Source organism: Bubalus bubalis, chromosome 23 (genome assembly GCF_019923935.1).
Source record: "Bubalus bubalis isolate 160015118507 breed Murrah chromosome 23, NDDB_SH_1, whole genome shotgun sequence".
In the NCBI taxonomy this organism is placed as follows: Eukaryota; Metazoa; Chordata; class Mammalia; order Artiodactyla; family Bovidae; genus Bubalus; species Bubalus bubalis.
In genome coordinates, this window is record NC_059179.1 from 21,818,082 (window position 1) to 21,841,107 (window position 23,026).

General features: G+C 56.0%; 1 protein-coding gene across 4 annotated transcripts in view; it reads left to right on the plus strand.

Moving 5' to 3' along the window:
• Positions 1–572: 572 nt before the first annotated feature.
• Positions 573–23,026, plus strand: part of PAX2 (paired box 2) — an 89,586-nt gene continuing 67,132 nt past the window's right edge. For 2 of the 4 annotated variants that reach the window (XM_006053193.3, XM_006053190.3), the window contains exons 1-4: positions 580–1,327; positions 11,837–11,947; positions 15,404–15,572; positions 16,299–16,496. In XM_006053193.3, coding sequence (XP_006053255.1) covers positions 1,303–1,327; positions 11,837–11,947; positions 15,404–15,572; positions 16,299–16,496 — 503 coding nt within the window. In that variant the 5' untranslated portion in view covers positions 580–1,302. Of the gene's footprint in view, positions 1,328–11,836; positions 11,948–15,403; positions 15,573–16,298; positions 16,497–23,026 lie in introns of all 4 variants that reach the window. The other 2 variants (XM_006053185.3, XM_006053194.3) reach the window with 2 other exon arrangements.

The window sequence follows — 23,026 nt, forward strand, 5'->3', positions numbered from 1 at the left end:
TTCTGCCTGGAGCCTGGAGGTGTTTGTGCAGGAGATGGGACCAGCCACAGACCTCTGCCTGCACACTGGGGCTCACCCAGCACTTACCTTGCCTGCTTCTCAGTGTTACTCAGCATGTGTAAGCAAAGGTTGCAAGAGAGTGGGAGGCCCAGAGCAAGTGAGTGGGAGTGTGAAATGGGGCAGATGAGAAAAGAGTTCCTGGGGGGTAGAAGTGGGAGTAGTGGTGCTTGAGAAGTGTGTGAGTGTGTAAGAAGGAGTATAAGAGGGGGTGTGTGGGCAAAGTGGTGTAGAAGTTTGAGGGAGAACTTGTGACCAAGGTGTGAGAGGTGTAAATTCCAGGTTGGGAGAGCCCGAAGTGGGACAAAGCTCAAGTGAGCCTTTGATCAGGGATGGGAAGCATGAGTGTGCTTGGAGAGGTGTGAATCTGAGGGTCCAAGAAACTTGGAGTGAGAAGACCAGAATAATGCGGAAGGGGGTGGTTCAGACGGGTGGGCCTCTGAGCACAGCCGGAGGCAGGGAGGTTTCTGGGCTTTCTCCCTTTCTTCTGAGCCTGCCTCATCTCCTGAAGGCAGGGAAGCCAGAACCTTTTCCTTTTATTCTGATTTTTTTTTTTAATGAAGAATGGAAAGAAAACTTGGAGCAGGAGAGGCTTGTAAGGGATTTAGCGAGCAGTTCCACAATGTATTGGCGACAAGGAGTGATTATGTCGCCCAAGAAAGTTGGGGTGCGTCTGTAGGAATCTTGGAAACATGTATTAAGACTAAGGCGTGTGTGGCAGGCGGCGGAGCAAGTGCTGGTGGAGAAAGTGGCAGGGGGCGAACGCTGAGCGTCGTGGAGAAGGGGAACGCACAAAGTTGGGGAACGCATGAGAGTGAAGACGCCCCTGCGTGTAAGGCTGGCGACCGACGGGAGCGAGTGACAGCGAAGAAGAGGAGGGTGGGGTGAGAGGGTGTGCCGGCGTCTAGGCTGGGGATTCGGTCTCTGGGTGCCTGCGGCAGCGCGGCGGCGGCTTGCCTGCGGCGAGCTCGGGGCCGGGGTGCGTGTGCGCGCGTGTGCGCGGGACGGAGAGCCTGGGGCTCTTGGGCGCGTGGCTGTGCCTCGGCGCGGCCGGCTGGGTGAGCGCGGGCGCGAGCGGAACGCACAGCCGAGGCGGCGGGCAGCCCAGGTTATCTGAGCCGCTCGGTCTTGGGTGACTGCGCCCAGATCTCAGGGCGGCGGCGGCAAAGGCGAGACGCGCTGTCGGGCCGCAGAGAAGCCGAGAAGCGAGACCCAGGCCCAGACGGCAGCGGCGGGGAGCAGAGCATGGAACAGCGCGCGGGCCGGGCAGGTAAGAGTGAGGAGGACCCTGAGGCGCCACAGGCAAGGGGGTGACTGAAACGCGCGGGGGCGGCCAACTGAGGACTCCACTTCTCTTTATTTCTGGTGTTTGCCGGGAGGCATGGCTGGGGACTGGGGCCCTGGGGCCTCTTTCCCACCGCTGAGGCCTCCCGCCTTCCGTCCCAGTGTCCTCTAAACCGACGAAAAACTTTCCACCCAGAAAACGTGAGTTTTACAACTTCTCTTGGTCTCTTGGCAGAATTTGGCCTTTGCTCTCTTGCTTTGCGTTTAGGACTTGATCTTTCCGCTTTGCTTTCCTTCAGTGTAGAAATATTTTACCCGACTTCCCCCAAGTTGGGAGCACTGGGAAGGCCTTAGTTTCTAGTGGGGATGGAATGTGGGTGCATGTGCCTGTGTGCTAGTGGGTGGGGACAGGCTGTGTGCACAAGTGTCTGTGCACATGTGTGAGGGTCTTGTGTACTTGAGTATGAGCGAGAGTGTAAGCACTGGTGTAGATAATGTGTGTGGAGAGAAGGTTGCTCCCAAAATAAACAACTCCAGGGAGGCCTGGGACAAGAAGAGGGATGGCAGGCCCCAGGGGACCCAAGTAGGGAGGAGAATCTGAAGCTCTTACCCAACGGGCTAAGGCAGTGAAAGGCTGTTCTCCCTCTCTCTTTTCCCTCCCCCAGTCCAGCCACCTCCACTGTCTGCCCACTAGGTCTTCTGATGTAGCACGGAGTGCAAAGCCAGGGACCCAAGTTTAGTTTCAGATTGTCAAGGAGGGAGAGGGTTGGATCAGGTTTCCAAGAGTTTTTCAAATAATACCACAGAGGGTCAAGGACTAACTCCAGACCTTTTTGCCTCACTCCTCTCCTTCTCCAAATCACCTTCTTCCTCTCCCTCCTCCCCACATCTACCAGCTCAGGCTCTAGTTCTTTCAACTGCTTATCCACCCTCAGCACTGCCCTTCCTGTAGCTTCTTGGCCTAGTCCCTCCGCTACCTCCATTCCCTCTTGGGGGCCTTGTCCTCACTGGGGGAACTTGGGCCCCCAAGAGTGTCAACTGGGGCCTCTTGGGCTTTTAGGGATCTGGGCCACCCCTCCACACCAGAGGTTTAAGTAGGGAGATCAATAGCAAACAGTTGTAATGATCTAATTAATTATGGCAAAATTAAAAGCGAGTACAAAATCAATCTCTGATGGTGTTGAAGATGGAATTCAATTGAGAGCCCATCTGTGCACCCCCTCGACCGTATAAATATGCAGCCCAAGGACAGACCTAATGGCTGGGCCTTCCTGGGAACCTCTCTCCCCCTTTCTTCCCCTCCTGCACAGAGCTTCTCTCTCCCTCTGTCTGAATCTATTTATTTTGCCTCCTACCGCCTCCTACCCCCACCCCTCTTTCCTTCCCGGTCCTGTCTGCTCAGGCTCACGACACTCCCACTTTGCCTTTTTCCCTCGTGGAAGGCGGCTCTCACTGCCTCGCAGGCCTGGGGTGTGTGGACCTGGCTCCCCGTCCCTGTAAGTCTCCCGGAAGACACAGCCCGACCCAATCCCCAGCGCCTCGGGAAGGAGAAGGCAGAGCGGTGGGGGCATCCTTGGGCACCTCTCCGGGCCCTCATCTCAAGCTTCCTGGCGTTGGGGATACTCCACAAGAGTCGAGGGCGCTTTACCCAGGGCCGCCTGCGCCTACCTGCGTCTGCCCGATGATCCGCTCTCCCGGCGCGGTCGGCCCGGCGGCCGGGGAAGACCAGCTGCGCATAGCATTCCCATTTTCCCTTCCCTCCTTTCCCCGCTTTGGCCGACGCGGGGATCACATTCCCGCCAGCCCAGCCGGGCCTTGGGGAAGGGTAGGGAAGAGCTGCGGAACAGGGCAGGAGGCAGGGCTGGGTCTGAGCAAGGAAATGTTTCCCTTCCAAGGCGCCTTCACTCTTTTTTCACTGCCTTCCTCCGGTCCCTCGGCTCTCCCCTCTTTTTTGAACACCTCTGGCCGAGGCACACCACAAACCAGGACTCTGCGTGCCCTAGAGGGCCCCGGGTCCGCTCTTAGACCCATACGGCTGGTTCAAAATGAAGCGCAGGAGCGAGCGTGCCTGGAGGACGCGCTGGCGCAACCGGCGCAGACGGGTTTGCGAAGGATGCGGGTTTTATTTAGTATCGCTGAGCCTGTCCGGAAACAGCGAAGACCACCAGGATAAAGCGAGGGAGGGGGTAACTGGAAAGGATCGGCTATCAGGTCAATTGTGGTTTTTGGCCATCGACGCCTCTACTCTCAGAACCATAAAAATAAGTCCTTTATTTAATGACCTTCCTTTTACTCCACTGGCCTGACCCAGCAGGTTCTCTGCTTCCCTGTCACTGGTCCCCTGCTTCTCCCTCCTGTGGCTCTGGGCCCACGCTGAGTTCTCAGGGGTCTTTATCCCCCACCCCCACCCCTCCTACTCCCTACTCCTGCAGCCGGGCCCTCGGGGCCTGGGGGAGACACAGCCTGACGCCTCCCGCCCTCATTTGCCAGGCCTCCTCACCCCGTTTATTAATTGCTGTGTTGACCTGCAGGATTGATTGGCGGCCCCGCTGGAAGAGGCTGCGGAGGCCTTGGCCTCGGTGCAGCCTCGGCTGAGGGCAGAGAGGGGAGGGGGAGGTGCTGGGTATGGGTCCTGGGCGCCTATCTCAGCCCTGCCTGGGACACAGCTGTTTGCCTAGACACTTACTCCACCTGCCTCACAGATCTTTCTCACCCTCACAACACTCACACACTCACAGGATCCCTTCACCAAGAGGCGTTCAGCCCTCAAGGAGACACATCAGAAATTCTCCATAGATTTAGAAATTGAAAGAGGCTTCCTTTCTCCATCAGTTTCTTCTCTACCTTCGTTACCCGCAGGTCTGAGACTTCCCGACCAGCCTGTTCAGAGATAGCCGGAGTGAACTACTGAGACCTGGGCTTTTTTTCTGTCCGAAATTTACTTTGCATCTCCCCCCACCCTCCCCGCCCCTCCTCCCAGGAACAGTTGCAGAAAGTTAAGAAACAATCCTGGATGCAGGTAACCCTTAAAGTCTCAGACCAAAGCACTTTCTCTAGAAAGAGTCCGTGCCCCGACTCCAGAGGGATTCGGTTAAGCCCTTTTGTTTCAAGTTCGGTGGATGGACCGCACTGGACCGCGCAGGATAGAGGGCGGAGGCTTGTGGCAGCCAGGGATAGGGGTCTGACCCAAAGGCGAAGGCCCTCCCCTCTCCACCCCTCCCCCCTTCCTTAAACCTTGTCGCGCGCGCGCATGTGCGCGCGCGCACACACACAAACACACGACCCCACAGACACAGCAACACCCCGCTGCCCGATTCCAGGCCACAGGCCCTCCGGCTTGGAAGCCAAGTGATAGTGAGCCCCCGGGACATCCCACTTCCAGGCTGGTGTGGGCAGAGGCGACAGGGGCAGACGACCCTCGGCCGGTCCCCAGAGAGACCCCTTTTCCTTGGTACTCTCCCTGTCTCATCAGCCCTTCTCTCTCCACCGTGGTACCCTCTCCCCTCCGCTCCGGTCCTTTGTCTCCGGCCACTTAGCGGCGCCGAGCAGCCTGGCCCCTGCCTGGGCGGCCCTGCCCCTGGCTTCCCTGTTTGGCTGGCGGGGCTCCCCCTGCCTTCCTTACCCGCTCTCGGCTCCGGCGCGTTCTCCGCCTGCTCCTCATGTCCGCACAGCTGCTGGAAGAGGAGGCAGGGAGGGCGGGAGCGCCGCGGACGGATCCGAGAGAGTAGATTTGGTGCTTGCTGCAACTCGAAGAAAACTCAGCCCGCCCCTCTTCAACTATTCCTCAGCGCCTCAGAGCCGCGCGCCCTCGCCCGCGTTTGGCCCCTTCCTTTCCTTGTACGTTGGCGGTGGCTATTTCACTTCCCTGGTCTGCCCAGCATCTGAAGTTGCGTTCCCCCTTCCCTGTACTCCGTTGCCTTTTGGTTTTCCGCATGTTACCTTCTGTCCCCTTCCTCCGCAGCCCCCTTCTTGGCGGTGGCTTGGAAGGTGTCGCTGGGGACGTCCGAGGTCCGCCGGCACAATCGCCCTTCACCAATCAGGTCAGGCTTAGGGCTCAGGGCCTGGCTGAGAAGAGGGTTAATTATTACTCGCCACAGACCCTCAGCCTCACTGGGACTCTCTCACCCTGGGGGAGGAAGTGAAGAGGGCAGATGGCCAGGTGGGCACCTCCGCTTGGCCCCAACCAGCCTCCTCGGCCCTTCCAGAGACACGTGCCTTCTCTGGTCCCTCAGCACCTTTCACATCCCTCTCTTTTCCTCCTCTCTCCCTTCTTCCACTCCTACCCTTGGTCAGGCCTCCCCTGCCAGCTTCTCTCTGCTCTGGCTTTGGCAGGTTGACTGCAGGTCCTGGGCGGAACAACTTTCTTTGTTTGGAACCGAACTGGACGGGATTTCGTTACTGTCTCCATCAGCAAGCCACTTCCTCCCAACCATTTTGCCCAAAGGGGACCACGCCTGAGGCCACACTTAACCTGGGCTATTGGCCGAGGGGGGTGGGTATTTAACTGATCCTCTAGCAGTTGCAGTGGGGAGAGGGGTGCAGGAAGAAGTGGGAATGGAAGAAAGGCAGGGAAAAAAAAGTAGAGTGAAGAACATGGACAAGGGTGCATTGCGACAACAGAAAGAAAAAAGTCTGAACGGGAGGAACACAGAAAGGAAAGTAGTGAGGAATCCTCTTTACCTTTATAGGATAGAAGTTGGATGAGAAACATCACCCCCTGCCCTACCCGAGTGCCTAGATCCCTCTCTTCCCTCTTTGTGAAAGGTTAAGTGTTCAGAAAGTTAGGCACTTATTCCTCAATCTACTGTAGACATGTTTGGTTTTTAAAATGCTTTCCTATTGGTTAACTCCATGGAGTAGCAAGACAGGTGAAATTATCCCTATTTTACAGGCAAGAAAACTGAGGCTCAAAGAGGCAAGGGACTGTGCACGTGGCAGCTATTGCTCCTTCCCTGGGTGAGTGGCCCCTTAGCTGTGCAGGGGTCTAGAAGCAGAGGGGGAGGGCAGGCTGTGTCCTGGAGTACTAGAGCCTCACTGGGCCTCTTGTGTCCCCCTCACCACCTTCTAGCTTGTTCTCTGTTGTACAGAGAATTCATTACCTTACCTCCTACCCTATAGCCTTGCTGGCCCAGTTTCTCCTGGCTTGACAGTTTTTGTGTTGTTGTTGTTGTTGTTTTTTTCCTGCTGCCCAGTCTGGTGGCCCACTGGCGGCAGCCACCTGGCAGGCCCGTGCCGCTAAGAGGCCGCTTTGGTGGCCAAGTGGCTTGCATTGTCGTTTCTCGTCAAAGGGACTGTGAAGGGCCGGCAGGTCGCTAGGACCTCTTGTGAGGAAAAGCCGGGTTAAAGGAGGAGGGGCCGGGGAGGATAAAGGCGCAGCACGTGCGCCCGGCCTCCTCAGGACCAACAGACAGAGCGGGCGGGGCCAGCCGGGAGTCAGGCCCCCCGGGCTTCACGCAGGGAGCCCAAATATTGGGAACAAAAGCGGGGAAAGAAGAGCGAGCGCAGGAGGGAGGGAGGGAGCAAGGGAGGGAGCAAGGGAGGGAGCGAGGAAGCAGAAATTAGGGGGTCTTAGATGAAAAAAAAAGAAAGTAGCTTTAGGGGGAATGTGCCGTGGAGTGTGAAATTGCAGCCCATGGTGCTCCATATTGTACCAGAAGCTCTTCCAAAAAAAAAAAAAAAAAAAACCCATCCTCCAACGTGACCAGAGGGCTAGGAAGGGGGGAGGGGCGGGGAGAGAAGCGGGAGGAGGAGGAGAAAGGGTCGGGCCGGAGCTGGTCAGGGCGAGCTGGAGTGGGGCCCAAGTGCGTAAGCCGGCCGCTTGGGACCTGGTCCCAGAGAGGATGCGCCCCAGGGGCACCCCGGGACCCTGGGGGCCAGTGGGCCTTGGCTGTCCAAGACTTAGATTGTCAGTCGAACTTTTTTTTTCTGGTGGTGGTGACTTCCAAAACTAGGAATAATTCTGAAAAGGAGCTTGGCTGTGGAGCTGATGCTCTGCTCCACCCTCCTCTCTTCCCTCCTCTGTTTTCGCTTTTCTTCCCTTTGGACTAGTTTGGTTTTTTTTCCCCCTTGGTTCTAAACAGCTTTCCCCGCCTTGAACTTTAATGCATTTAATTTGGTCCGCACTGTGGGGAGCATTTCCTAGGGAGATACATTTAATTTCGGAATTTCTAATCCCCTCACTCAGAGCCCCAGCCCTGGCTCCCCTTGCCACTCCCCTGGAGGTGGAAGGAGTGGAAGGAGGAAGGCTGGACGAGGTGTCCAGGAGGGGCATGACTGAGGTGCTCCCTGGGCCCCCACCAACCCCTCCCCTCAGAGGCCCAGCCACCTTCCCCAACTGCTCCAGGTCAGGCATCCAGGCCCTGGGTCAGGGCCCTGCCTGCAGAGGGTAGGCAGCCAACCCTCAGCCTTTCTTCGCCAGGGCAGAAAGCACTGGGCCAGACTAGGGAATTCAGTCCAAGAAATTACATGGGAAACGTGAAAAGGAGCCGAACGATTGTGTAGGGAGAGGGTGCAATTAGGGGTAGCGGACAGGATTTTGAGCACTTCAGTTCAAGCACAGTCTACCCAGAAATGCATCTGGGAGCTCTGGGTGCTAGTTGCTCTTGGCTTGGGGCGCCTTTGCATGTGTATGCTGTGGGGGAGGAGAGAGAAGCTCAGTGGAGACCATAGCTTCGCGGACACCTACACCCGGCAGAGTAGGCAGGAGACAGCCAGAGAGTCAGGCGGCCAGTGCTCGTCAGCGAGGAAGGAGGCAAGGGCGGGGGCGCCAGGCGCCGGGCGAGCCTGGCAGGGAAGGGAGCAGAGAAGGTGAAGGAGCAGAGATCCACAAGGAAGATTTATTGGGCAGATCAGATGCACAGAGGCGGCTAATGAAGCAAATCCCGAGATGGGTATCAGAGCAACTCCCCAAAAGTTTATTTGCCTTTAAATTTCCGCAGGGAGGCAGGCGCCTTGTTTGAAGTGTAAATGCCCCTAGGTTGGGGGGTGGAAGGGCCGCTTTGAAAACACCAGAGAGAAAAGGTTCATTTAGAGGCGGACGGGAAAAGCAACCAACCCTGACAGGTCGGAGCCCGGGTTGTGTTTGGGGTTGGGTTGTTTTCTTTCTTTTTCTTTCTTTTCCTCTTCTTTCCTTTTTTTCCTTTCTGGCTTTTTTTCCCCGCTCCTCCTCTACTAAGACTATAGAAGAAGAAAGGGAAGAACAGGAAAGAGAACATCAGAGGGAGAGACCAGCGCCTCTGGAGAGAAATCTGTGCCAGCCCTTCAGCCTGGAGCCCTGGGAGAAGGCCGGGGCTTGACTAAAAGGGTTTCTAATCATCATGGAATATTGCTCTTTGGTTTTCTAGGTCCTTGAATGGGCTGGAGCCAAAAAGGAAGCTGCCAGGGGCTGGCTTGGTGGAAGGGTGGATGTCCAGCTGGCGTAGTGCAGGGAAAAGTGTCTCAGGAGCAGGGAGAGTGGGGTTCTGGAGTCTCAGGGACTACCTGGGAACTGGACTGTCATGGAAGGGTCTTCACTTCTCAGGGGGTACATGTCAAGTATAGGTGTGTGAGCGTAACTTCCAGCACACTTTGTGCACTGTCTCCTTCTTTACAAGAGAAGAAAATCCCTCTTCCTTGGTATGTAAAAAAAGCCTGTTGTCTGCACCCAGACTTCTTCATAGTTTGTGTAACCTAAGGATATGGCTGGCTGATTCTAGAAAAATCTGAGTCTCTGTGCAGACAGGGGTGCTGTCCACTGTCCAGTTTTTCCAAGAGTTCAGACTCCCTAAGACAACTTCCTAGACCAACATAAGGAGACCTGGGGCAAAGGGCTCCTTTAGTATTGAGCTCCTTCTCAGTGAAGAAGACCCTTCTTCCATGCGGGGGGCCCCCTCATCTCAATTGTGACTTAATTACCTCCCTGAAAGAAGCCCGAGGCTGTACCAGCTAGTATCACCCGAGAGCCCCTTGCTCCCAGGCCCGAGAGCCATTCCCTTTAGGCTGCCAGGAACGGTTTTCCTTTCTCGATCCCCACACCAAGTTAATGCGTGTTCGTGGGGCTGTGAGGCCAAAGGAAACCCAGGAGCGCCATCTGCAGGTCTCGAGAGGAAGAGACTGACCTTCGGGGCTGGACCCTGCGTCTTTCATCTCCCGCCGGAGGGAACCAGCTGGGCCGCCCAAGGGATGTGGGGCTGAGAGCTGGGAAGGAGGGGGCAGGTGGGGAGGGGACTTTTCCTTCCAGAAGTTACTCCGCAAGTGGATTAAACGAACTGGGCTCCAGAGGATCCAGGAAGGAGAGGAAATGCCAGGATCCCAGCAGATCCGACCTCCTAAAGAGTGGGGAGCTTGAAACCCTATCGGTCTGAACCTGGCCCAAACTGGCCCAAGGATGAAGGGAGTTCTGAAAACCCCCGTGCAAGAGGCCTTATAGGAGTTTCCTCCTACCTGAGTCGGAGCAGGGGGTGAGGGGGGGCCGCCGCGTTCGGCCCCCAACCTAGCCCAGCCTAGGTTCCGGACAGAGAGACAGCGGCGCGAGTCCGCGGCTCTTCTGCAGGCGCCAGGGTCAGCAGGCAGGCGCCAGAGTTGCCTCCAGTACCGGCTGCAAGAGCGCATCGCGGGCTTCCCTGAGCCGCCCTTTCGCAGACCCAGGAAGGTGGGGGGTGCGGAGAGAGCGAAGGAGGGAGAGAGTTAAAACATCAGCTGAAGTGCCAAGATGATTTATGAGAGGAGGGAAAATATTTCATAAAGATCTCCCGGATATTCTGTACTTAACCAGTTAGGAGACAAAGGGCTTCTCCTGCCTGGTGCGTGCGAGAGCTAACCTGAGCGAGCGAGCGAGGGAGCGAGTGCGGACGAGGGCTGCGGCGGCTGGGCCGGGTCGAGCGCGCAGCGCCTCCTGCGCTGGCTCTGGATCCGCCGAGCTGGCAGCGGGCGGCGCTCAGCCTCGTTCGCAGCCTCTTCTCCCCAGCCGGGGAGAGCGAGGAGAGCCTCGATCTCCCGCCTCCTCTGCCGCCAGCGACCGGTCGTTCTGCACTGTCTCCCTAAGCCCCCTCCCCGGACACCCGAGGGTCCAGGAGCCAAGTCCCCGGGTTCTCGCACCGTCCGTTGGGTCCCACTGAGGCAGGTGGGTCCCCGCCGGAGGTCTCCAGCTCGATTCTACACCGAGCGTTCTGGACTGTCCAGACCCCTTTAGGCAAGGGGACGAGGGAAGCCTTGCACGCAGCCGAGAGTGGGACGGGAGAGGACAAATTGCCGGACACTTTGCCCCGGAATGAGAATTGGGGGTGTGTAGGTGGGGAGGTACCTCAGGAGGGACAGGCGAAAGGGAAGGACCAGAGAGAGGAAGGAAGAACCAGGAGGAACGGAAGGGAACTCAGCTGAGAGTAGCGGGGGGGAAGAGGACTAGGGATGCGGACCAAGCTGGGGGCTCCGTGGCTCATGCGGGCACTGGCCGGTGGATGGCAGGGCTGGGTGAGTTGAGACTTCGAGCAGGATTCGGAGCGTGGCGCGCTCTGCGGCCCTCTGTCGTTGCCTGAATATTCATTAGACTGGCCGTTCTTTATCCTTATCTAACGTTTATCTTATCGGGAGTTTCGTTTCTCAGTGTAGTTTTAATCCCAGGCTCCCCTTCCCCCTCCCCCTGGCCCACTCCCCTCCCTCCCTCTTCCTTCGCCCGCGGCTCTCTCCCTCCCTCCCGTTTCCCCCTCCCCTGCCCTCCCCTCGCCGGCACCGGAGTGACAGGCGCGGGGCCCTCCTCGCCGAAGCTCCGGGCTCCGGCGCTGGCGAATCACAGAGTGGTGGAATCTATTGCCTTTGTCTGACAAGTCATCCATCTCCCAGCGCGGGGAGGGGGAGGGGGTCTGGAGGGGGCTTTGCAGCTTTTAGAGAGAGACACACCGGGAGCCCAGGCTCCAGTCTGCGGCCGAGTCTTCTCGCAAACGAAACCCACCTGGGGCCAGTCCAGTGCTGCCGGCGTTGTTCGGCTCCCTCCCTCCCTCCCGGCCCTTCGGCCGCGGCGGCGCGCGCCAGCCTTTTCCGGGGGCGGGGGCCCGGCTCGCGCTCTCCCCTCCCGAAGGCGCCGGCTCGGACTTCCCGAGGATTGCTACTTCTTTGCCAACTTCTTCAACTCACCGGCACTTGGAGCGGCCCGGCTCCCCGCCCGGCGCCCTCGGGCCGCCCCTGCTCCTCGCCCACTCCCGACTGCCGCCTCTGGATGACCGGGTTCCAGGGGAGCTGAGCGAGCCGTCTCCCCGCCCAGCCTCAGCCCTGGCCGCAGCTGCCGCGCGCGCCATGCGCCCCCAGGTCCCCCCGGTTCGGCCTGCCGCCCTGGGGCCGTTCTGCTGACCGTCCAGCCCCGCGCCCCGACGGTGGGAAGTTGCGGCCGCTGCGGTTGCGAGCTCCGATCGGCCCGGGAGGAGTCCCCGCGGGGAGCGCAGCGCAGCGCCCCCCGCTCTCGAGCGCCGGGTCGCAGCCGGGCGCCCACTCACCCTCCCCCCCGTCCCTCCCTTTTCTCCTCAAGTCCTGAAGTTGAGTTTGAGAGGCGACACGGCGGCGGCGGCCGCGCTGCTCCCGCTCCTCTGCCTCCCCATGGATATGCACTGCAAAGCAGACCCCTTCTCCGCGATGCACCGTGAGTACCGGCGCCCGGCTCCTGTCCCAGCTCGGGGCTCCCCGTCCCACCCTAGCATGTCCTGTCCTGTTCTGTACTGTCCTGAGGCGTCTCTGGCCTCTTATGCTCAGGTCACATCTTGGAGGCCACCCTGGCTTCTCCTGGTCCCCCCTTTTCGTTCTTCCTCTTTCTCCCATTTCTCGGTATATCTAAAGACCCTTCTCTTCCTTCTGCCTTATGTCACTCATACTTCTCCTACTACCTGCCTTCCTACCTCCCGGGTGCCCATCCTTTATTCCTTCCTTTCACCTGCTTCTTCTTAAATAGTGGATCCACAGCCCATGACCCTGGCTCCAGCCACCGCTCCCCTGGCCACCCTCTTGCCTGGGGCTGGGAGACTAATGGGCAGGCAGTTTTTAGGGTTTTGTGTTATGCTTACTTTGTTTTCTCTCTCTGTTTGCCTCCCCATTCTTCCTCTCATCTGTACCGTTCTCCAACTTAGAGTGTGGTTGTCCAGGAGAAGACTCCCAGCACAGGCAGCCTCAGTGTCAGGACAATCAGGCAGAAGAGCGTGGGGGTGGGGTGCCCCCTCCTGACCCTCAGCTCCCAGCTTCTCCTGGCCCTACCAGCCCAGGCAAGGCTTCATTTGGGCTGGTTTGAAATACTTCCTTTCTCATCTTTTCTTTCTTGCCTTCCATCCTACTTCCCCTCTGGTGTCCTGGAGTTGGGAGTCTGAGATTGGCCGGACCTGGTGGTCATCTTTCTCTACCTTTCCTGGGGAGATGCTCTAAAAACAAAGAGGGGTTCCAAGGAGAAATCTAAGTCAGCGAGAATCACATAGAAAAGCCTTCCAGGCGGTCCCAAAGCTTTGCTCTCCTTCTAGTTCTAAACACTCCTTGCCAGTCTCCCACTCCCTGGTAAGGATGATCCAGCCAGTAACCTGGCCAGGGGATCAGAAAAGAGGGAGAAAAGGAGGTGGGAAGAACAAAAGGAAGGCAAATGCCAAAGCTGGGGAGAAAGGAGAGAGAAACCAAAACCAGGGCTAAGAAAGAGCAAGAAAACAGAAAAAAAAAATGTTACAGGAAAAAAGAGAAGGGGAGAAAATTAATTTAAAATAGGAAAGGAGAACTATTTAAATTAAATTTGAATTTATCTAATTCTTGTCCTATGTCTTTAGCTTGGAAAACAATTCAGAGATTTTTTTTTTTTGCAGGCTTTTTTTCCCCCCAAAAGTAAATAGAGTCTAAATAGAAAACTTCTCTGTAGATTAATAATCAAGGATGATTTGTAACTTTTCACAAGGAAACTTTTTAGAGCTGGCTTGGATCTGTGCTTTGGACAAGAGAGCCCAGGAGGGAGGGAGAGCTGCATTTTTCTCTAAGCATTTATTTAGCATATATATGTATATATATGCTTTTAAAAGTACTCCTGGGATAAAATATATTTCCCTAAATAATTTACAAGCATACACAGGAAATCCGAGCCAGAGACCTCCGGCTGCCGCCGGTTTGTGCGAGCCGAGCCTGAAATCCTGTCTCCTTTTCGGAGGGAGTGGAACCGGGTACCACACCGTCTTCGCCCAGCCAGCCAGCCTCCTGGCCCCGCTGCCTCTGCTCTTTCTCTCCTCTCTCGCCGATTCCGCGGGTGATCTGTCGAGTCCTGGCCGCCCACTGGGTACCACTTTGAAGCCCAAAGGGGAGCAAGGCGAGCCGAAGGTGGTCGAAGGAAGGGCGAGATCGCGGCGCGGGCTAGCCGGCCAGCAGCGGCAGCCGGAGTCGGCGCCGGCGGCGGCGGTGGCGCAGTCTAGGCCCGACTCAGCACCGGCCCTCGGCCCCAGCCCTGGACTCCCGCGGTACCCCCTTTGTTTCCCCACCCCTTAGATTGGGGTCGAGGGGCCGGGCCCGGAGCCCGGGGAGGCTGAATTATTCATCTTTAATCTGCCCGCAGCTGCCGCCTTTTCATACCGGTAACGCGAGTTCTCCCCGGGCCTAAATTATTGATGGTCGGCTTTGGAGGGAGGGAAGGGGTGAGGAGTGGGGCTAGAGGTAGGGAACCTCGCATGGGTGAGGGGTAGGATAAGAGGCTTCGGCCTCCCCCGGCCTGGAGATTGGAGGCCTCTCCCTAGAGGTTTAGCCGGCCCCTATTCTCAGTGCCCCCAGAAGGGGACGGGAGAGCAGCGAGCCGGGTGCAGGTGTCCCCGCTTTCTCCGAAAGTCGCCAGAGGCCAGCAGGACAGGGCTGCAGGTTGTTGGTCCGGTCAGGTCGGACTCTGCCGCTAGAACTCTGTGCTTGGATTGCTCAGAAACTGCGACTGCGTGTTGATGGCTCTGGGTGCAGGATTTCTTGACTGCTGTGAGTCAGGGAGAATGGGGCGCCAGGCAGCGCCTTCAGGCCTGGCATCTGGCGACCACCTTGGCTCCGAGGTTGGGCGCCTGCAGCAGGAGTCAGGTTGGAGACCTAGCACCCTCCTCTTGCCCAGGAGAGCAAACGCCCTTGCTGTTCCCTTTCCTGAGTGGCAGCGGAGGTCTAAAAGGTCAGAGGGACGCGAGCTGGCTGAGGCTGGCTGCACAGGGTGCCCTGTGAACCTTGAGCCCACCTAGGCGACCTGTACCATGCGTCCTGGGCGAGGCGATGGGTCCCCAGCCTGGCGCAGCGCTGCAGGAGGATGAACCCAAGCAGTCTGCATTCTGTGGTTGCTAGCGAGCACCTCACCGCTCTCCACTGCCTCCCTGTCTCGGAGCGCAGCAGACTCTGGGCCCCTGCCTCTACAGCCTAGCCCCTTCCTTCAGTTGGCTTTCTTTGAACTTTAAACACTAGGCAGGGGGGAAAATATGGCTCCCCAAATACCTAAAGATAGAAAACATGAAAGAAAAACTCCCTCCCCCCCAAAAAAAAATCACAATAAAAACACGGGGAAAGATGTAGGAAGACTCCAATTCCAAATAAATACAAGGAAAGAGGTAGGGAGCAGAGGGGAGAATGTCAGGGACTTAGCTCCTCTCCTACCCAACACCCCAGAATCATCCTCGTCCAAGCACGCTCCGACAACTCCCTCTCGCCTGCGGCTCAGGCGGGATTCCGCACCGTCCTCCGCCCGGCCCTCTCTTGCCTACATTCTTTCCTGCCGGCATTAATTCCCACTTGGCTGCTTTTCTCCCCTTCTTCCCCCTTTCCCCCTTCTCGCCCCGCGGCCCATCCCTTCCTCACTTTCTCCCTGGCATCGTACCGGTTTTCGAGTCGCGCGTCCTTTCCCAGCCCGCCGCCCAGCCTCTGCGCTTCCGCGTCTCTACAGCCCCGCGGCTCCCTGTCCCTAATCCCCTGCATTGTGGTCGGCGTCCGCCGTTCGCCCGCGAGCCCAGGAACCTGCCCTTCCGCCCTGCCTGCTCCCTTCGCCCATCCTGGGCCGCGCGCGGACCCTGACTAATGGCCGGTCCCTGCTGTGTGTGGGGTGTTGTGTCTTTTTCTTGTCTCTCCCCAGCAGGGCACGGGGGTGTGAACCAGCTCGGGGGGGTGTTTGTGAACGGCAGGCCCCTACCCGACGTGGTGAGGCAGCGCATCGTGGAGCTGGCCCACCAGGGCGTGCGGCCCTGCGACATCTCCCGGCAGCTGCGGGTCAGCCACGGCTGTGTCAGCAAAATCCTGGGCAGGTGAGGGTCGCGGAGCCGCCCCTGAGAGATGCCCCCGTCTGCTTCGCGGGCTGGACGGCCCTGGGTCTCCAGCCGAGGGCTTCGCTAAAAGTGCAGGTTGCTAGCGGGCATGGGAGATCCCTGACTGGGGCTATCTGGAGAGCGGCTCCTTTTGGCAAGGGCACGCAGGTGGTGACTGCGGCCCCAGAAGCGCCGTCCAGCGCGCTTGCCAGGCTCCAGCGTCCTCCCTGGGAGAGAGCCGGATTCCTGTCTTCAGAAACGGAAGGACAGGTCTTCTCTTTGGAAGGGAGGGTTGGAGGAATAGGGTGAAGGTAAAGATGGGTGCCCCGAGAAAAGAAGAATCAGCTTGAGAGGCGCAAGGTTAGTTCTGGTTCCCATAGGCGCCCTGTGCTCAGTGGGAATGGGCGGGAGGCCTCCAAGTGCTGTTCCTCCCGCTCTTCTCAAATGAAAGGCCAGGCTTCCCCCATCGCCTATTGCAGCTGCTGTGTGTGCAGCCTTTGGTACGACCACCTTCTGGGAGAGAGCGTCCCTGTTGTCCCTGCCCTCATCCTCCGATGTATCCCTGCCTTAGCCGAGTGGCTCTGAAAGCCCACTCGGACACGCTAGGTCTTTTCCCTCCGCACCACCGCCTGCGGCAGGAGAGTGGCTCAGCGGCTCCAGAGCCTGCGGCCCCCACTCTCTGCCACCACCTGCTTCTCACTGACCCTGCTGGCTTTCCCCGTGCAGGTACTACGAGACCGGCAGCATCAAACCCGGAGTGATCGGCGGCTCCAAGCCAAAAGTGGCAACACCCAAAGTTGTGGACAAGATTGCTGAATACAAGCGACAGAACCCAACTATGTTTGCCTGGGAGATCCGGGACCGGCTTCTGGCAGAGGGCATCTGTGACAACGACACAGTGCCCAGCGTCTCTTCCATCAACAGGTGAGTAAGCTACGCTGGGCTGCAGGGTGGGGCCCCAGCTCCCAGCTCCCATGCACCAGAGTTTCTCCCAGCTCCAATGCACCAGAGTTTCTCCCAGCTCCAGCTTTGTTCTTTCTTCAGCCCCTGCCTGCCCTTGCTCCTAGGCCCCCAGGTCCTTTGGGCAGGGAGAGGGGACCTGGGAGGCAGAAAGACAGACAGACAGACAGGGCTGTCTCCAGCTCAGGACTGGGTATTTTCTGCCAGGCTTCTCCCGCCGGCGTCCTGGAAATGAATCCAAGTGTTTGTGGTAATTAAGACTCCAAGATTACGAGCCTCGGTATCTAGAGACAATCACAGCCCACAGCTGAAGCCTTTAAAATGACCAGTGTCCTATTCATCGCCTCTAAACAGACTTTCCTTTCTAAAGGCATGCTCCCTTCCCCAGGAGCCACCTGTCCTGGCTCCCCACCTCCCCCCACCCATCATCTCTGCTGACTCCTATAAAGGTAGCCTTCTTGGGAACCCAGGCCTTGCTAGCCAGCTCCACACAAATTTCTGGCCTATTAGCACCAGTATCCAGGCCTGTGGAGCAAACACCAACGACCAGCAAACCGCTGGCAGGGAGCAGAGAAGCTAGACAAGGAGTGGGATGCCAAGTCAGGAGGGAGAACTCTGGACCCTGAGGCTGAACCTCAGGAGATGCCTCCAACCACCAGGAGTACCTGTGTCCAGGCCTGAGGCTGCACTGATGACGGGTTCAGGCACAGGGTGACAACTCAGGCTGGAGTCAGTTCAATATACAGTAGCACAAGTTAGTCTCCCAATCTTCGAGCCACTCCAGTGTGCTCTCCAGGATACGTGCACACTCCACGTATTTACCACCCCACCAGGCCAGTGTACACAGGTGGCAGGTATAGCACATAACAGGAGCACTTGGAGATGGGGACCCAGGATGGCTTTCCCATCACAGCACTGTGCAACCTGACATCAGCAGAGACCCTGTGCAAATTCCAGACAGCCTTGGCCAGTTTTTCAACCCCGGCCCCTTGCATTTTAAGGCAAATCCCCAAATGAGAAGAAGGCTGAGGGTTTCATACCTGTGTTTTTCTTTACACTCTTCATAGGCTCATTATCAGAGCAACTAATAATTCAGCTGATACCTTTTTCTGAAACTGGCATCACGTATCAAGGTTCTTTTTTTTTTAATATTTTGCAAATGATATGGAATTATCCCAAATCATCCTGAAAACAGCAGGTAAAATTAGCTGGTAGAATGTACCTTGGCTAAAGAAGATTCCCTCTGCCACACTTGTGCTGTAACGTACTGCGAGGCGACCCCAGAAATTATCCCACTGTGTGCCATCTGTATTAAAATGGTTATTCAGTTATGAACAGGGTAACATAATACTGATCAGCTAATTATACACCCTCCGAAAACCCTCCAGCTCCCTGGGCCTGGCTCAGCTAGGTATTGAGAACATAGCGGTTTGACATTCAGACACCTTCCAAAGGAGCTGGAGAAAGACTGGGCCCTCCCCCACCCCCCAACCTGCACTGGGAGAGGAATGAGTCTTTTGCATTTAAAAGCCAGTGGAGGAGGCTGGAGAAGCTCTGGGGCTGGGGCAGGAGTGGGAAGGGTACAAAGCAATGTCTCCTCTCAACCTCTAGGCTGGTTACTGGTCTAGGGAGTGGGTTTGAACTGGGGTCTTGGGAGGAGAGAAGCCCTGCTGAGGAGCAGTGTTGCTGGGACTGGGTGCTGGTGTTCTGGAGCAATCTTGTGATAGGATTTGCAAGCCTTTAGAGGAGCCCAAGATATGTTTGGTTAAAGCAATGTGCTTCGCTTTGGGGGCATGGAAGATTGGGGCAGTCAACGTAGGTGTGGTGGCAGCACCCCTTGCCTAGCACCCCTTCTTCCCCCCTCTCCCCACTATACACCCCTCACTGGCTAAGATGTTTTTGGGAAGCTGGCTTATGCAAAAGTTTGGGAATGCTCTCATCCTGAAAAGCCACGGAGAGCAGGGGACAGATGACCCCAGGACCAAGCTCCAGAGGTCTTGAGGTGCACTCACCAGAATGGGGAGAAAGTAGAAGAGTGAGCTGCTAGCCGGATGAGAGTGGGAGAACGACCTCGGTTTAACAGCTCTGACAGCAGCAGAATTTGCTCAACACAGAGCGTGATCACCGGAGGGACACCGAGGCTACCTTTGGGTGTGGAACAATAGCCATCTGTGGGCAGGTGTTGCTGGAGATGGCAAGGGAGTGGGAAGAGAACGGGAAAGCCGCTGGCAGCATGGGCAGCCAGCCCTGGGTCTGCAGTGAGGCTTCCTAGCTGGCTTTGTCAACAAGGCTTGGTCAGAGTTTTCTTGATTTTGCATTGTGATTCATATGTGAGAAAGAATTCTGGGAGCTTCCTGGTATGGTGCTGAATTGGGTCTGGGGGGATGCATCTGGGCCCAATGCCCTTAGCATTATGCCTCCAGATGCTTTGCTCTGAAGGGGAAGGTTTATCTGAGATGCATTACTTCACCCTAAAGGCTTCTAAAAGTGGGATTTCTGCTGGTACTGCTGATGCCAGGAACTTTGTGAATTCTCACTCCCTGTAGGAGGAACCTGGAGATGTTCTTCTGTGTCGAAAGTATGGTGTGTTGGGGACTGGGTGGTTCTTGAGTTTAGACTTTTACTGTGGGTGAGGTGCCGCTTGTGTTGGGCACTTTATAATACTCATAGTCAAGGATGTGTCTGTACTGGCTGTTGGCAAGAAAGGAAGTCCACACGTGCTTATCCACCTGAGCCAAATCGCAAGGGTTTTCATCTTCTCCTCCCCCAGACAGAGGCTGTCGCCGCACTTGAAATATGCTATTATGGTTATAAACTACATTGCTTTTCCTGCTTTAAAAATGGTTTTGGCTTTTTCTGATCCTGTCGTGATAAAGGCTTGGACATCCAACTCCCCTTCTCCATTGGCAAATCCTCATAGCAGTACCTCTCTGAGCCAATGGAGTAGGTAAGGGGGGCCTTCCCAATCTCACCCTCACTCCCAGAAACCACCATCAAAATCCGGAGGCTGAACTGGATTGTTTAGCATGTGGAATTTATCTGAATGGCTCTCAATTTTGGGTTACTGGTCGTTGAGTGTGGAGTTGCCAGCTCTTCAGCTTGTGCTTAAACACTGCTGCTGTGTGTGTGTGTGTGTGGGGGGGGGGTGTTTATAAACAGGTGACTTGAGACTGAATGCTCATGTGGGAAATGGCCCAGAGTGGGGAGGAGATGGAAGGACACCCACCCTGCTACCAGTCGCCTACCTAGTTACGTTGCTGAGCAATTGGCTAGGCAGGATTTTCCTGATTATATGCCAACGTCTTCAGGTTTGGCCGTTGCTCTGGGAAGGTAATGTAGCTCCTTTGAAGGCACAGGCGCAGACTCCAGTGAGAGTCAAGTGTTCTTGAAGATCCCCTGAGGGTACTGTCTTGGACTGAGCTGACAAGGAGGCCATCGATCTTTTAGCTTTCTCAGCCGGCACTATATTATGTGGGACCAGGGCACTCCCAGCTCCTAGATCTTTCAAGTGGACCCTCCCAAAGTCAATTTCCCACCAATCACCTGCTACCCACACCCTTCCTTTACCTGTTTGGCTTATAAGTGAGCATATGTATTCTCCTAGCGGTGGCAACACTGGCTTCAAGAAGGCACCAGCCCCAGGGCTGTTAAACAGTTCCATCTCGTGTCATCTGCAGGTCTTCGTCAGAATCTGGCACTGGGGTGACAGGTGGTCTAGCTGTTCATTCAGAGGTCTTTCCAAGGAAGCTGGGAGCCACTCATCCCAGCCAAGGGAATGCTGAAGACACGTTCAGGGCTGGAGTCTGTGTCTTTTCTGAGACTCAGGTTCTAGAACATCGCATATTTGACTCTTGGACAGACCTGGTTTGGCACAAAGCTGGACCAGAGAGGCTGCGTTGCCCACCACATTTCTGTACCCTTGCACTTGTTTGGTGGTCAGGGCTGTTGGTCTCGTGGCCAAGAGCCAAGGCAAGTAGGTAGGTTAAGAAGAAGGCTTCTCCCCACAGAGGAATGGGAAAAATAAGGATAAAGGACTTGCTTTGTGTGCCCCTCGGTCTTCTGGATCAGGCCGCCTCTAGGGACAGATGTGCCAGTTTCTGTCGGAAGACCCTTGCCTACCTGTCCTTCGCCAGAGAATGTCTCCTGCTTCTAACAAGGCTTCTCCTCATTAGAATAACACGTGAAATAGTCACGACTGCTGGCACTCTTATTTCTTTAAATGAGCTGGAGTTGTCCCCCTGAAAAGCCATCTTTGTTCACTTAGTTATTTTAGATGTCTTGGCCAGCAGTTGTATTGGTCTAACTGTTTCCCTGTGGGCAGGCTTCGAGTGGGAGGTCAGGCCACAAGATGGCTTTCAGGTGAGAGTGATGGCTGGTTGCCCTGAGTTCTTACCTCCACTGGCAACCCTAGGAAAGAGGAAGACAGGAGGGGTTGTCCGTAACGAAAGCTCCAGGTGCATTTTGGAGGGTGATTCAAAGAGGAAACTAGAGGGGGGAACCCTAAATAAATAAAGTGTGTCCCAACTATTCCGAGAACTCAATAAAACAATCACATCAAATATGAAGAGGCATAAATCTTGTGTCTGCACAGGTAACCTACTCAATTGCTTTTATTATCGCTCAGGCTGCCTCCATTTATTACCGTCCACAGTCTGGGCAAAGGAGCTTGTGTAGAGGGTGGTCTCCAGTGCAATCCTACACCCCGAGAGGCAACAATCAGCCCATACAGCCAGGGATTTCGATGGGAGCTCGGAAGGGCCCATCTGTCTGCATGAAAACCAATCAATAACTCTGTAACCAGAGCCCTTGTCACAGGGAAATGGACAACACAACAGTTCAATACAGGGGCCACGGGGGGAATTAGCCAAGTGGAGATAGACCAGACAGGAGGAGCCCCTGGAGAAGGGAGACAGGGTGCCTAGTGAAGGGAATATTCGGGAGGGAGTGAGATGGAGCAATGCCTTTGTGTGCATATAGGAAGGAATTATTGTGCAAAGTAGACCCAGGGGACTGGAGGCACCGTTGGAAGCTGGGGTGCTAGGGAACAGTTGGGAAGTAGGCTTGTTCCAATATGTGAGACAGTGTGGTTGTATATGTGATGGTGTGTTTGTGGACTAGAACGTTATGCTTGCATAGAAAGAATAGCGATAGTAGTAACTGGTGTGGAAGATGAATCAACCTCCCCACTCCCCACCTTCCCCAGCCTGCACTCTCTCCCTCTGAGTCCACAAAGGAGTGCCTTAAACCAGGGGCTTCATTTTCTGTCCCCAGCTCCCTAGATCTCCAACCCCAACTGCTCTGAAACTTCACCTCTTAAAGTTCAGGTCTGTTCTTAGCCCTTCCTTGTTGCTACCTGGAGTTGGAGTTCTTCTTTTAAGAGGAAACTGTATACTGGAAAGAATTCCTCTCTCACTTCCTGTTCTTTAAAAGAATGTAGTATAGGGTGTGAACCTGGCCTGCCACTTCCCTGAATCCCTGCTGTTTCACCTCACTCTCCACTCCCTCCACCGGCCCTCCCCTAGTCAGATTCTCCAAGGGGGAGTTTCTTGCATTCATGCTGGGGAAACAGGTACAGGTGCAGCCACACCCAGTGCCACTCATCCAGCCACGTGGGTGAGCCTAGAGAAGAGAGAAGGGCCTCTGATAGATCTCAGGGGTGTGGGACAGTGTCTCACAACCAGTGCCCAGTAACAGGTCAAGTATTGAATGGGTTTAAAATTAAATCACTGTGGTTTATCTGTCTACCACTGAACTACTGGGTTGAAATGTTTTTCTCCCGTTGAGCAGGTTGTTGAAATATTTTTCTTCCCGTTGTTTTGGTGCTCTGAAGGTGCAGCTTGAATACATTCATGATGGTTTATGGGCAACAGAGGTTGCTATCTTCAGGGTGTGTGGATTTGTGTGTGTTTGTGCCTACTTGTGTCTGTTCCTTGGTAAATGGGCTCTGAGGTCAAGAGCAGAAAACAGAGGAAGGCCCACACAGCGTGGCCTGCAGTCACAGACAGACTGAGCACCTTGTCCCTGGGACCATCAGGCCAATCGTTGATGCGGTCATCAGGCCACTGGGCAACAGTCATAGGGCTGAGTTGAGGAGTCCTCATGCCAAATTTGGAAAAACTGGGGCCAAGTTTTTCTTCAATTTTTATGTGTACTGTAGCACTCTATTTAGCCCTCAATACGAAGGGCTTTGCTACAGTGATGCTCCTTTATGATAGAGAGCTGTGTGATCCACTGTCCATCTCTACTTTGACACTTGAGTCCCAGCCCTGTCAGCAGAACTAGTAAAGGACCAATTGCAAAAGCAGCTAAGAAGATGCCCTTCCTGGTGCACCCCCTTGCTGCAGAGTTATGGTGCAGTGGCCCATCAAGGTCCACCATGCCCCCAGCAGGAAGCATGGCAGCAGCACTGGGACACGGTCATGGGCATAGCTCCCAAGTGCCAGGCCTCAGTTCCAGCCTCCAAATCCTGCCCCAGGAATCCAGGTGCCAGGGAA